At 42.0% G+C, this 15,401-nt stretch overlaps 1 protein-coding gene across 1 annotated transcript in view; it reads left to right on the top strand.

The window, feature by feature from the left end:
• Positions 1-15,401, top strand: part of EPHB1 (EPH receptor B1) — a 324,736-nt gene that overhangs the window by 258,536 nt on the left and 50,799 nt on the right. Inside the window, exon 7 of the mRNA XM_056564388.1 lies at positions 44-379. Within this exon, the coding sequence (XP_056420363.1) occupies positions 44-379 (336 nt within the window). The remainder of the gene's footprint in view (positions 1-43; positions 380-15,401) is intronic.

The following is a 15,401-nucleotide window of genomic DNA, read 5'->3' as shown; positions in this document are numbered from 1 at the left end:
AATAATGAATACTTTATTACTAACCTGTGATTTTTGTCTTCAGGTGTTCCTTCTGGGCCCCGAAACGTCATTTCAATAGTCAACGAGACAACCATCACCTTGGAGTGGCATCCACCACGTGAGACTGGTAGCAGGGACGATGTCACCTACAATATTATCTGCAAGAAATGCCGATCTGACCGGCGGAGTTGCTCCAGATGTGATGACAATGTAGACTTTGTTCCACGTCAGATGGGGCTGACGAACACTCGGGTCTTCATTAGTAATTTATGGGCTCATACCCCTTACACCTTTGAAATCCAATCTGTGAATGGAGTCACCAATAAAAGTCCATTTCCTCCTCAGCATGTCTCTGTCAATATCACCACTAACCAGGCTGGTAAGTTCTTGTTAAGTTAAAGGTTATCTTGTTCATGGTCAGTATAACTATTCGCAACTCGATAGTTATTTGTGAGAAAATTGGTCTGTACATTACGAGCTCCTTTGAAGGAGCAGACCCCAATAGCAGTGGGTGCACCCCAAGCAATGGTGGCTTGTTCTTTTGGCTGCATGGCAGATCTTTGGATGATGCTAAAACTCTGACATTGACAAGTCACTGCTTTTATGGTAGTGTTGATGTACTGACACTGATGGGTCTGTGTGCCAATGTAAGGGCATCACTGAACATTAGCTACGGATCCCCTGTGAATATTGTCACTACTATCATGGAGAAAGCAAGTATTCATGGGCTGCCAGTATTCAGAATTGAGTTTTGGGCATTGCCTCATTTACCACTGAAGATGCCACCTTATGTGGTGAAACATGTTGTGGTGGTGGTGGTGGTGGTGGCAGTGTATTTAAAAAAAATACAAAAAATACAGTAAAGATATTATTGGCATCCTTTGCTGATGTACATAAGGAACACATTGTATACTGTAATATTTTTTCCTGAATCACTCCTGATTTCATATCACTGATCCTTTGCAGGGCTTTTAATTTTTAGGCCTAGTCATTAATAAAAGTGAAGAGTGTATTGTACATTTAGGGTATTTAGTTACCTGTTGGTAATACAAAAAGTTTGCATTGTCCCATGATCACTTGCAACTTTTCTCCCCATAGAAGAGATAAGTAAAGGCCCCAATTTTTATCATGATTCGTACATGGTAATAAGTAGCCTTAGCCCAGGCCATTGAATTAAACTTGCAAAGGTTACGAATCTCAGATTACATTTAGGGTCTTGGTTATCATCACACTGTAACATTTATTGTATGGAAACTTACATTTGAAATTTATTGCAGAGCAATACATTGACTTTAGACATTTAGTACGCTGGTATTAGGAAAGAGTAGAGGGGTTATTTTTATATAGAGGACTGAGAAATTGTTCATGAATGATTATAGTTAAAATGTGTGATATATACAGTGCATGCATGTTTATGTTGCTATATGTGTGTGCATATAGCTAAATAAGTGTGTATGCACTGTAGGTGATTGTATTTTTGTGTGTGTATAAGTGTGTGTATGTAGATTATTATGTGTGTATGTTGGTGTGTGTGCATGTAGGTGATTGTAATTACCCAAAAGTGTATATGAGAGCCTAAATCATATGGTCGATCTCAAACATCAACACCAACACTATAGACCATAATGAAACAATCATATCTGACAATATAATCAATCTTTATTGTATCACAAAAAATCATAAAAACAAATAAAAAACATACAATAGGTAGGTACAAGAGAATACTCAGGCAGAAGAGCAGGGGGTGAAAGCAGTGGTAAAAATATCACATAATTGTGCAGGTATATATAGGGACATGTATCGCCAAAATAAATAACATTTAAATGGTAACTCAAGTAAAGTGCAAAATACAAATAATGTGAGTATGACCACAGTTGGAATGTACCAAATATACAGGGATAAAGCACATGTACTAATTTGGTTCCACAGAAAGAACTGTGGCTGCCACTACTGGTACAAAGGAGCTGAAACACTCACGTTTCTGAAGACAGGAACTCCGGTTTATGTGGATCTGCTGGACATGTGTGGCAGATGACTCGGACCGTACCAGGGAGCGGAGTCTAAGGTGCTGCTGGTATTCACCAGAGCCTGCCGCAAAGCGGGATGGACTTGCAGCTGCAGGCGACACCCAGGTCGCTACCCCTGGCACGGCTCGACCACACAGGCGGCTGAGGAGATGCGAGGCACAGGATGGATAAGGCAACTCGTAGTCTGGATAGCAGAAGGTCAGGGCAGGTGGCACAGTGGCGTAGCCAGGATGTAGCATGAGTTCAGTAGGCAGGCAGCAGAGAAGCAAGGTCAGGTCACAGGAGCAGGAGATCTGGTACACGGCAAGGCAATACAGTGGAACACTTTCTCGAAGGCACAAGGCAACAAAGATCCGGCAGAGAACTGAGGAGGGTGGAGGAATTTATAAATGAGCCACAGGTGGATTACACTAATGAGCGTACTGGCCCTTTAAATCTTAAAGCTCCGGTGCGCACGCCCTAAGGGACGGGGACACGCGTGCCGGAGCAGAGAGGCAGGGGAAACACCCGGAGAGTGACGGACTGGGGCTCGCATGCGGGCGTGTCCCACGATGCGAGTCCCAGCCCCGTTGGCAGCAGAAGTTAAGGGGACCATGCGCTCACGGCCAGCGTGTGTGGCCGGAGCGCACAACGTAGCAGGAGCGCAAAAAATAAAAGACAATAAAAGTACGTATGCGAGAGACATGAACATGCACCCTACAGAACACCTCTCACCTCCAAACCCCAAACGCGTTTTCCCTATGCTGCTTTGTCAGGTATAAGTGTTTGTATGTAGGACGGTGATTGTGTATGTTGGTGAGTGTGCAAGTAGATGTATAAGAGTGTATATGTAGGTGATTCTGTACGTAGATTATGTGTGCATGTAGGTGCATACATGTGTGTATGTAGGTGATTTTGTATGTTGATGAGTGTGCATGTAGCTATACAAGTGTGTGTATGTAGGTGATTGTTTATGTTGATGATTGTGCATGTAGGTATATAAGTGTGTGTATGTAGGTGATTCTGTACGTAGATTATTATGTGTGCATGTAGGTATATAAGTGTGTGTATGCAGGTGATTCTGTACGTAGATTATTATGTGTGCATGTAGGTATATAAGTGTGTGTATGTAGGTGATTCTGTATGTAGATTATTATGTGTGCATGTAGGTATATAAGTGTGTGTATGTAGATTGTGTATGTTGGTGAGTGTGCATGTAGGTATATAAGTGTGTGTACGTAGGTGATTGTGTGTGGTTACAATAAATTGTTTGTAACAAAATATATCAGTCTGGAAATGCTAGGCAAACACATACAATATATATTATACAATCTCATTGGCAGTACTGTCACATACTGAACTCCCATAGGCTTTAGAAGAGTGCAGTGGTTTAATTCTATATAGTCTATAATCCATAATGGTTTAACTGCATTAAAATACCATCAGGTAAGACAATAATTGACAATTTGAGATGATATGATATGAATATTGGACTTGTTCTTGGGTATTTGCCAGAAATAGCAGCAGACAGATTGAGACAGAAGCTTTTAGTTTTGCAGCAGACGTCTCCACCATTCTCCTTCACCTACAGACTATCTATTCCTTATCTTCCAAGTCATGTTCTTCAATCTAGCATCCATCCATATTATCTTGGACTTTGTCGACTCTTCATATTTTTATTTGTGTCACATACATAACTAGTTTCAATATCCATTAATGCAAACACATCTATCACCTCTGCGGAATGGATCTTAGCGCAGCCATTTATCTTTTATACATCAGGTAACTGATGAACGTTCACACATGGTCCAAGCTTCTTACAAGAAGGGCTGCTCTTTATTAACCCCGTGAGTGCCCTTAGACTTTTCACATGCAGATATCATGCATCTTTGGAACAAAGTTGTATAAATCAAAGACTTCAAGCCTATTCACCTTTACCGAGCCTCTTTCACATGATATTATTTTGGCCAGTATTCCAGGAAATCTGTCAGTTGTATCACCAGCACTAAACCTGTTACACAGGCTTGTAGTGCGGATGATGATGATTAAAATGGTGCTCACATTGTGTAGATTCGGCCAGCCCTTCTGCCACAAATTGCGTTTTTCTGTATATGCTAATGAGGGCCTTGGGGCATGGGCAGAGCTTCTGGCACCATGACGTCTTCTTCGCTGGGCAGCCCCTGCGCCTGGCTCATCAGTATTCATAAACCCCCTCCCTGCTCTTTCATCCGTGTTATAGTAATGCGCATGCGCCGCTTACTGTGCAACGACATCTGCAGCTGTGAAGCCGAGGGGAGCGGGAGGACACAGTAAGCGGCGCATGCCCAGTCCAATAACATGGCCGAAGGAGCAGGGAGGGGGTTTATGAATATTGATGAGCCAGGCACAGCGGGCGCCCAGCGAAGATGACGTCAGGGTGCCCGAAGCTCGGATTGGAGCTCCGCCCATGCCCCGAGGCCCTCATTAGCATATATAGTAAAACGCAATTTGTGGTGGAACAGCTGGGCGAATCTACACAATGTAAGTATTGTTTTAATCAGCATCACCTGCACTACAAGCTTGTGTAACAGATTTAACGCGAGTGATACTACTGACAGATTTCCTTTAAGCTAAAACCAGGACTGGGTCCAAAATATGGGAGTATTGCAAATCTTTCCATTATGGCGTTTCTTTTTGTAGGATCCACTCCAAATTTTGGCTTAGAAATACCATTGTAAAGTTCTGACCAAATCTACTGCCAAGTGAAAGTGGCCTAACTTGGCATAGTGGAACACTCAAGTAGATGGACTTTCCTCTTCAGTAAAGTAAATAGAGATGCCACTTGACTTTCTTGGGACTTTTGTGGTCATGAGTAATGAACATTGACCTTTATGATGTTTAAAAATCCCTTAAGGACCAAGGACATACCGGTACGTCCTTGGTCCTGCTCTTCTGATATAACGCGGGGTTACACAGTAACCCCGCGTCATATCACGGCGGGCCTGGCGTCATAGTGAAGCCGGGACCCGCCTCTAATAGCGCGCAGCGCCGATCGCGGCGCCGTGCGCTATTAACCCTAAAAGTGAAAGTGAAAGTTCCCGGCCAGCTCAGTCGGGCTGTTCGGGATAGCCGCGGCTAATCGCGGCACCCCGAACAGCTGACAGGACAGCGGGAGGGCCCCTTCCTGCCTCCTCGCTGTCCGATCGCCGAATGACTGCTCAGTGCCTGAGATCCAGGCATGAGCAGTCATGCGGCAGAATCGTTGATCACTGGTTTCTTATGAGAAACCAGTGATCAACATAGGAGATCAGTGTGTGCAGTGTTATAGGTCCCTATGGGACCTATAACACTGCAAAAAAAAAGTGAATAAAGATCATTTAACTCCTCCCCTATTAAAAGTTTGAATCACCCCCCTTTTCCAATAAAAAAAAAAACACAGTGTAAATAAAAATAAACATATATGGTATCACCGCGTGCGGAAATGTCCGAATTATAAAAATATATCATTAATTAAACCGCTCGGTCAATGGTGTGCGCACCAAAAAATTCCAAAGTCCAAAATAGGGCATTTTTGGTCACTTTTTATATCATTTAAAAATGAATAAAAAGCGATCAATAAGTCCTATCAATGCAAAAATGGTACCTTTAAAAACTTCAGATCACGGCGCAAAAAATTAGCCCTCATACCGCCCCATACACGTAAAAATAAAAAAGTTATAGGGGTCAGAAAATGACAATTTTAAACGTATTAATTTTCCTGCATGTAGTTAGGATTTTTTCCAGAAGTCCGACAAAATCAAACCTATATAAGTAGGGTATCATTTTAATTGTTGGGACCTACAGAATAAATATCAGGTGTCATTTTTACCGAAAAATGTACTAGAAACAGAAGCCCCCAAAATTTACAAATCTTAGTTTTTTTCTCAATTTTGTCGCACAATGATTTTTTTTCTCGTTTTACCGTAGATTTTTGGGCAAAATGACTGACGTCATTACAAAGTAGAATTGGTGGTGCAAAAAATAAGCAATCATATGGATTTTTAGGTGCAAAATTGAAAGAGTTATGATTTTTTAAAGGCAAGGAGCAAAAAACGAAAATGCAAAAACGGAAAAAACCCCGGTCCTTAAGGGGTTAAGTTTAGGTCACCCAACTTTTGCAGGTTACCCCATCATTAATATATTAAGTTACATACATTATATGGCTCAGTGAAGTTTTGAGGTGCACTACCATAAATTTATGGTTCCTGCCTTATACCGAAAAATTTTCTGAAATCTTCAACTCAATCTCAAGAAGATTGTTGGATTACTATGGTATTACTTTACCTATTTATAGTATTTTCTGTATGAGTGAACTTTCATTTTCTTGTAACTTCAACCGCAAATAAGAACTCCCTATTTTTTTTTTTTACTGCATGGGTGCTAAAAAACAACAACAAGGTTAGCATATCATCAGGTGTCAATATCAGGAGTCAAACCAGGAATAGGCACAGATGGCCTATGTGCCCATTTCATGCAATCTTAGGGCTCATGCACACGGTAGAAACAGACTTTGTATGGACAGAGGTTTTTTTCTCCTAGAGATTATTCCAGTAGGGAATGCCACAATATTTCCATATCAGATTCATACAGATTGTGATAGTAGGAAACCCCCATGTGTTTCTGTATGAAATTAGAGGCATACTGGGGTGTGGTAGATGGCTCATGCACCTTTCTTACCTCTGTGCACCCTATTACAGTTCAGTACAAAATGGCACTGTAATACAGCAATGAGTCCTGGATTATACTGACCTTCTACATCAAACATTGTTAACATTGTGTTAGAGATGTGATGTCATTGATAGCATAGGACCCATTTAAATGGACACCATTGTTTTAAACAATCTCTCTCCTTGTGATAGCCTAGGTGATCCTTCTAAGATATTTTTTTTATTAATTTACAGAAAATTATTCTTTACCCCAGAAAAAAATGTCTAAATTCTTGTCCACTAGGGATCTCTCTTTCTGCATTATGCTGTTCACTGCCTATTGTTAGGCTTAGTCCATCTTATCCAATAGAGAGACCAAGACAGAATCCAGGAAGTGTGGGTGGGGCTTAGATAAGGAGAGTAGAAGAAATTCTGTGCTATGTAATTTCAATTTGTGACTCTGTCTGGCTTTAAAGGATTCACATTGTGCTTAAATGGTAAATCAATGCTGACCACCCATAAAGTTTCTGGCAACTGTCCCTTTTGTAAGTACCAGTGTTATTACTGTGGGTACACAGTGTTGCCTCCTGAATGTAATATCCCTCCTTCCTTTAGCTTGTTATCATCATCATCATCATCATTATCATTTTAGTGCTTAGTGTAAATCCTTCCCCGGTTTTTAGTTAATCCTTTAATTTCTGATCACATAGCACCTGTCAAAGCCAGTGCATCAGCAACCCCTTCACCATCAACACATTATCTGCATAAGTGCACTACTTAAACCATTCCCCCAGCATGGCGCCGGCCTGTTATCCAGGAAAACCCTTTATATATATATATATATATATATATATATATATATATATATATATATAATCAACTGGCTCCAGAAAGTTAAACAGATTTGTAAATTACTTTCAGTACTTATGAGCTGCTGAAGTTGAGTTGTTATTTTCTGTCTAAGTGCTCTCTGATGACACCTGTCTCGGGAACTGTCCAGAGAAGAGGATAATCCCCATAGCAAACCTTTTCTACTCTGTGCAGTTCCCGAGACAAGCAGAGATGTCAGCAGAGAGCACTGTTGCCAGACAGAAAATAACAATTCAACTTCAGCAGCTGATAATTATTGGAAGGATTAAGATGTTTTAATAGAAGTAATTTACAAATCTGTTTAGCTTTCTGGAGCCAGTTGATATGAGAAAATTTAAGTTAAGTCCTGTGCACTTTCACCAGCACTATGTGCTTGAATAGAAGTGAGGGGCAGGTCCTGTGTTGTGCCATGATTGGCCAGATAAGTAAAGAAAGGGAAGTTCCTGTATAAATACCATAGGCAAACAGTCCAGCTCTGGTACTACCTTAAACGAAAACTGTCATCAGTCTCACCACACTTGCCTGTTGGTACAGGTGTGTAGTGCGGGTGACAGTGATGACAACCATACTTATATGTCCCTGTTTGGTGGTCCCGCTATCTTGCTCTGTTTCTTCTGTTCCGGTGACGGGCTTGGGGCATGGGCGAAGCTTCCAGATGTCACCTCCTGCTCGAGCAAGGCCCAGCAGGGAAACATCAGCGGTGACATCAGGATGCTCTGCCCATGCCCCAAGCCTGCCGCCGGAATGAAAGATACAGAGCAAGATATCGGGACCACAGAACAAGGACAGGTAAGTATGGTTGTCATCAGTGACACTCGCACTACACACTTGGACAAACAGGTAAGTGTGGTGAGACTGATTATCACAGTTTTTCTATATAGGAAAGAATGAAAAATAACCATGAACCTTGTAGGAAAGACTCAAAGGCTTCATAAAAGCATTGAGAACACTAAAATCTTCTTGCGGCTACTTAAAAGGGTAAATCTAACAAAACAAAAAAAGAAAATATTTTTACATTTTAAAGGGTACCTCTAATCAAATAAACTTTTGATATATTTTAGATTAATGAATGTTGAATAACTTTCCAATAGCATGTTAATGAAAAATATGCTTCTTTCTATTGTATTTTTCCCGATTAGTCCTGTCAGCAAGCATTTCTGACTAATGCTGGAGTCCTAAACACTCAGAGCTGCCAGCTTGCTTTGTTCACAGCCAAACAGGCTGTGAACAAAGCAGGCTAACAGCTCTGAGTGTTCTCCATTGAGAACAAAGCAGACTGGCAGCTCGTAGTGTTTAGGACTCCAGCATGAGTCTGAAATGCTTGCTGCCAGTACTGGTAGGGAGACCCCTAGTGGTAATTTCTTCAAAGTGGAAAATTAAATAGAAAGAAGCATATTTTTTAATAACATGCAATTGTGAAGTTATTCTGCATACATTAATCTATAATATATTAAAAGTTTTTTTGATGAGAGGTACCCTTTAACATTAAATTAAAGTAAATGTTTAATAAAACTAGATGTAATCAGCTGGTTAAAATTTGTGATGAGCGGTAGGAGCCATATTCAAATTATATTTCGCAAAAATAGTGATGCCTATTCGTCCTATGTTCGCAAAATTCTAATATTCGCTATGTTCATTCACTTTTTTCCATGTGAAAATTCGCATTAAAAATTTGCATAACAATTTGCATAAAAATGTGCATGTGGAAAAAAAAACAATATTCATCATTACGAATCTATAGCATTTTATTCTAAATATTTACTAAATCGCAAAGTGTCGATATTCGCGATAAAAATTAGACTTTACGAATATTCAAGCTCTACACTAGTTAAAATGTGCCTGTCATTAACAAAAGCTTTTGATACAATATAAATAATACCATTATTTTCATATTTGTAATATACATTGGTTAAAAAATTTGTATATTTTTGGGTGAAAAAATGCCGTCCCAGCAGCTATTGCCTGTGTGTCTCTGTGAGGAGTCCAAATACAGGAAGTGTGGGCAGGACAAGAAGGGCTCTGTGCAGGCTCCTGGCTTGCCAATCATCCTGCTGTGTGAGCCGGGGGTGTGTCATAGGGTCTCAGTGTACAGAGCCCTGCTTGTCCTCACTGCACAGAGCCCTGCTTGCCCTCAGTGTACAGAGCCCTGCTTGTCCTCAGTGTACAGATCTCTACTTATCCTCACTGCACAGAGCGCTGCTTGTCCTCAGTGTACAGAGCCCTGCTTGTCCTCACTGCACAGAGCCCTGCTTGTCCTCAGTGCACATAGCCCTGCTTGCCCTCACTTCACAGAGCGCTGCTTGTCCTCAGTATACAGAGCCCTGCTTGTCCTCAGTGTACAGAGCCCTGCTTGTCCTCAGTGTACAGAGCCCTGCTTGTCCTCAGTGTACAGAGCCCTGCTTGTCCTCAGTGTACAGAGCCCTGCTTGTCCTCAGTGTATAGAGCCCTGCTTGTCCTCAGTGTACAGAGCCCTGCTTGTCCTCAGTGTACAGAGCCCTGCTTGTCCTCAGTGTACAGAGCCCTGCTTGTCCTCAGTGTACAGAGCCCTGCTTGTCCTCAGTGTACAGAGCCCTGCTTGTCCTCAGTGTACAGAGCCCTGCTTGTCCTCACTGCACATAGCCCTGCTTGTCCTCAGTGTACAGAGCCCTGCTTGTCCTCAGTGTACAGAGCCCTGCTTGTCCTCAGTGTACAGAGCCCTGCTTGTCCTCAGTGTACAGAGCCCTGCTTGTCCTCAGTGTACAGAGCCCTGCTTGTCCTCAGTGTACAGAGCCCTGCTTGTCCTCAGTGTACAGAGCCCTGCTTGTCCTCAGTGTACAGAGCCCTGCTTGTCCTCAGTGTACAGAGCCCTGCTTGTCCTCAGTGTACAGAGCCCTGCTTGTCCTCAGTGTACAGAGCCCTGCTTGTCCTCACTGCACATAGCCCTGCTTGTCCTCACTGCACATAGCCCTGCTTGTCCTCAGTGTACAGAGCCCTGCTTGTCCTCAGTGTACAGAGCCCTGCTTGTCCTCAGTGTACAGAGCCCTTCTTGTCCTCAGTGTACAGAGCCCTGCTTGTCCTCAGTGTACAGAGCCCTGCTTGTCCTCAGTTTACAGAGCCCTGCTTGTCCTCAGTGTACAGAGCCCTGCTTGTCCTCAGTGTACAGAACCCTGCTTGTCCTCACTGCACATAGCCCTGCTTGTCCTCACTGCACATAGCCCTGCTTGTCCTCAGTGCACAGAGCCCTGCTTGTCCCCCTTACTTCCTGTATTTGGACTCCTCATAGAGACACACAGGCAATAGCTGCAGGGACAAATATATACATATTTTTAACCAATGTATAATACAAATATACATAAAATGGCATTATCTACGTTTAATAAAAAGTTTTTGTGGATTACAGGTACACTTTAAGTCATTGTAATGTATTCTTCTTCTGTAATCATTTTCTGATGGCTCAAGTTATAGAAAACAGTGGGTGCAGATCAGTGGTCTTCAAACGGCAGACCTCCAGCTGTTGCAAAACTACAACGTTCAGCATCCTGTTGGCTGTCCGGGCATACTGGACGTTTTAGTTTTGCAACAGCTGGAGGTCCGCCGTTTGGAGACCACTGTTGTAGATCATGTGCTGTGCGCAATAAGAACATAAAGCGGTCAATTATACAGAAGGATACAGCTGCAATGCCAATTTGTATTATGTACAGTAGCAGAGTTCATCTCGTAATTGGTTCTGTGATTAATCCGCATTAAGCTTTGTATCAAGGCAACGCCATAAGATCCTGCTGGATGGAGCTAAAATCCTAGATGTTCATCTTCTACTTGGAGGACACGTAGTTAAACCCTGCCTCATATGTATAGGCCGCATATAATTCCTAAGTTTCTAATCAGAGGAGCTCAGGTCTTCCCTGGTTCCTCACCGCTTTGCATATTGCTTCATTTCGGAGGTCAGCTCTGTTTACCTCCCCGATACGAGGTCTCTCTTTCAAGTGCTCGCAGAAGGCAGAAAGCCGACGCTTCTTCTGTTTACCCAGATCTCCTCTAATCCGCCTTTTTTGTTTTCTATTCCCATCCTTTTGGAGAAGGATGTTAATTTCCTGAAATTAAGCACTTAACTTGATTGCTGTTTTGTTAATTGCAGGCTTCATAGCTATGGCACTGTTGCGTGGTTAGCATGGGTAATGCATAAGAATCCAGAAAGCTACAGCAACAGGATCACCGTCAAGTATTCTTCTAAAAAAAATAACATTGCTTTGCATAATTCCACAAGTACACATCACATTAAGCCTACACATCAAGAACTACACATTCCGGTATGTCAAAAGAGGCGGGCATGTCTTAAATATACCTGTCACAATCAAACATTTTTATATAATGTAGATAATATCATTATATATATTTTTGTAATATACATTATTTAAAAAAATGCATATATTTGTGTCCCAACAGCTATTGTCTGTGTGCCTCCGTAAAGAGACCAAATACAGGAAGTGTGGGTGTACAAGCAGAGCTCTGTACACTGAGGAAAAGCAGAGCTCTGTACACTGAGGACAAGCAGGGCTCTGTACACTGAGAACAAGCAGTGTTCTGTGCACTGAGGACAAGCAGGGCTCTGTACACTGAGGACAAGCAGGGCTCTGTACACTGAGGACAAGCACGGCTCTGTACACTGAGGACAAGCAGGGCTCTGTACACTGAGGACAAGCAGGGTTCTGTACACCGAGGACAAGCAGGGCTCTGTACACCGAGGACAAGCAGGGCTCTGTACACTGAGGATAAGCAGGGTTCTGTATACTGAGGACAAGCAGGGCTCTGTGCGCTGAGGACAAGCAGGGCTCTGTAGGCTGAAGACAAGCAGGGCTCTGTACACTGAGGACAAGCAGGGTTCTGTACACTGAGGATAAGCAGGGATCTGTACACTGAGGACAAGCAGGGCTCTTTACACTGAGGATAAGCAGGGCTCTGTACACTGAAGATAAGCAGGGCTCTGTACACTGAGGACAAGCAGGGCTCTGTACACTGAGGATAAGCAGGGCTCTGTACACTGAGGATAAGCAGGGCTCTGTACACTGAAGATAAGCAGGGCTCTGTATACTGAGGACAAGCAGGGCTCTGTGCAGTGAGGACAAGCAGGGCTTTGTACACTGAAGACAAGCAGGGCTCTGTATACTGAGGACAAGCAGGGTTCTGTACGCTGAGGACAAGCAGATCTCTGTACACTGAAGACAAACAGGGCTCTGTACACTGAGGACAAGCCGGGCTCTGTACACTGGGGACAAGCAGGGCTTTGTGCACTGAGGACAAGCAGGGTTCTGTACACTGGGGACAATCAGGGTTCTGTACACTGAGGACAAGCAGGGCTTTGTGCAGTGAGGACAAGCAGGGCTCTGTGCAGTGAGGCTCTGTGACATGCTGTAGACTCACATGAGGATGATTGACAAGCCAGGAGCCTGCACAGAGCCCTGCTTGTCTTTTCCTCACTTCCTGTATTTGGACTCCTCGCAGGCAATAGCTGCAGAGACAGCTCTTTTTCACCCATAAATATACACAGTTTTGTAACCAATGTAAATTACAAATATACATATAATTGTATTATCTACATTATATAAGATGTTTTTGTTGATGGCAGGTACACTTTAATGACCAGGTTCACATGGGCGAAAAATGTGCGTAATGTTTGCATGGAATATACCGCATGGGCATTCTGCTGTCAGAAGAGGCCCATTGATTTCAGATTTTTGGCACTGAAACATCTGGCACGGAAATTCAGATTCCAGCGTCCACAGAAAGAATAGTCAAGTTTATACTTTTTGCCGATTCCACAAGGAAATGCATTGCCGTCTATGAGAGAGCGCATTTCCGAGATTTTTGAGCAGTCCTAGCGCCCCCCGGTTAGTCAAATGCACAGAATGTCCATACCTGTTGTTTGTGCAAACATTCCGTGCATTTTTTTGCCTGTGTGAAGTCATTTACTATTGGATTTTCTTAATTTTTTAGAAAAAGGTTAGGAGGAAATGCATATCACTATATTATTTAAGGTCATGCGCAAAAGTGTGACTATTTTTTCGACCATTCTGTTTTCACCCTGTTTTTAGAGTCTTTTCAGGCTGTAATTTTTCACTTTCAATAGGATGGTTAAAAACCGCAATGGGGTGTACTTTGGTGCGATTTCTGATGCGCCAGGGTTTAATGACATATTACACCTCATTTATCATGAATATGATAGAAAAGTGAGGGAAAATCGATTACAAAAAAAAAAAAAAAAAAGGAATTATAGTACATAATGCATTGGCTCTTCTGTAAAAAATGTAATTTTTTTTAATAAATTTTATATATATATATATATATATATATATATATATATATATATATATATATATATATATGCATGTATTACCGGTATATCAGCATAAAAATAATCATACAAACAAAATAAATTAATAAAAATCACCTGCTAGTTTGTATACCACCTCCACCTATACACCTAGTATTTTGAATTCTGTGTGCCCAAAATGTATGTTAATGGAAAATTTACACAGTTTATTTACACACTTTATTTATTTATTTTTTTAATGTTTTTTCTGTCAATTCTTCATTATTTTAACACCAACTGGAATTTGACACTGTTTTGACTCAGATGCAGGTAAAATTTTAAGAATATTTTTAAGCCATGTGAACTGCCTTTAAAAACGCATATTCTTTTTTTTTTTTTTCCATATATTTTAACATCCACATCTAGAAACCCAAGTGTCTTCTTGGCAATTAAACATGGATTTTTTTGCCAGAAATGTCTCAAGTATTCCTAATTTAAAAACTCTCTTTGAACCCCTTATGCCTCCTCCAGTTTTGGGAGCATTTTGTTTTTTGCTTGTTAAAAAGGAAATGCATATTTTACTAAATCCATGCCAAAAACATCACCTGGAAAAACATCTAGCATGTAATAATTCACTATAGACTTTAAAGGGGTACTGAACAACGTATCTCCTATCCACAGGATAGGGGATAAGTGTCTGATTGCGGGAGGCCTGACCAATGCCCAGTGCCCTGACTCTCCCCATGCACGGATTGATCACAGCTATGTCGAACACCTAACGGAGCGGTGGCCAACACGTCCCCTCCATGCATTTCTCTGGGATTTCTGGAGATACATGACCGTTGTGTATAGAGATGCATGGAGGGGGCTTGTTTTCCACCGCTTCGTGATGTGGTCGATATAGCTTCATGCATGGGGAGAGCCAGGGCATCGGGAAAGAGATCGCAGGGGTTCCAGCGGTCAGATCCCTGCAATGAGACACTTTTCCCCTATCCTATGGATAGGGGATAGGTTGTTCAGTATCGGCATATCCCTTAATAGTTACATCAGATCACAGGGGGGGTGAAAAAGCACCAAAAGTCTAAGGGTTCAACAGCCTAAGGGCTCGTTCACATGAGCGTATTTCTTTTCAAACTCGCTGTGGATCTCCCGGTGTGAGTTTCAAAAGGGGAAGTATCTCCATGCGCTACCCAGAGCAGATTTTCGCCAGCGGAATCTCGCTGATGAAAATCTGCCCCAGATCCCATTGAAGTCAATAGGGTCTGGGGCGGATTTTCAACAGTGGAGATTCCAGAAGATCTGCTGTAAGTTTGATAGGAAATACGCTCATGTGAGCGAGCCCTAAAACTGTTTTCGCACACATTTGGGAGAATACATAGAACATGTTCACACATGAAAACAGGATAAAAAATCTAGAAAATGACTGGAAGTTTCATGCCGATGAATAAATGAAAAGATTTCACCATTATAATTGCATTTTCTCAATGAACCTGATAGGGACACAAAAAGGGGGCGTGGCCTAGGGCATCAACAAACACAGTTCGCCTGTTTTTTGCTGCACCTAAACTGAAATGG

Source organism: Hyla sarda, chromosome 3, assembly GCF_029499605.1.
Source record: "Hyla sarda isolate aHylSar1 chromosome 3, aHylSar1.hap1, whole genome shotgun sequence".
Lineage (NCBI taxonomy): Eukaryota > Metazoa > Chordata > Amphibia > Anura > Hylidae > Hyla > Hyla sarda.
Note: the sequence above shows the minus strand (reverse complement) of the source record. Positions and strands in the feature narration are given on the sequence as shown.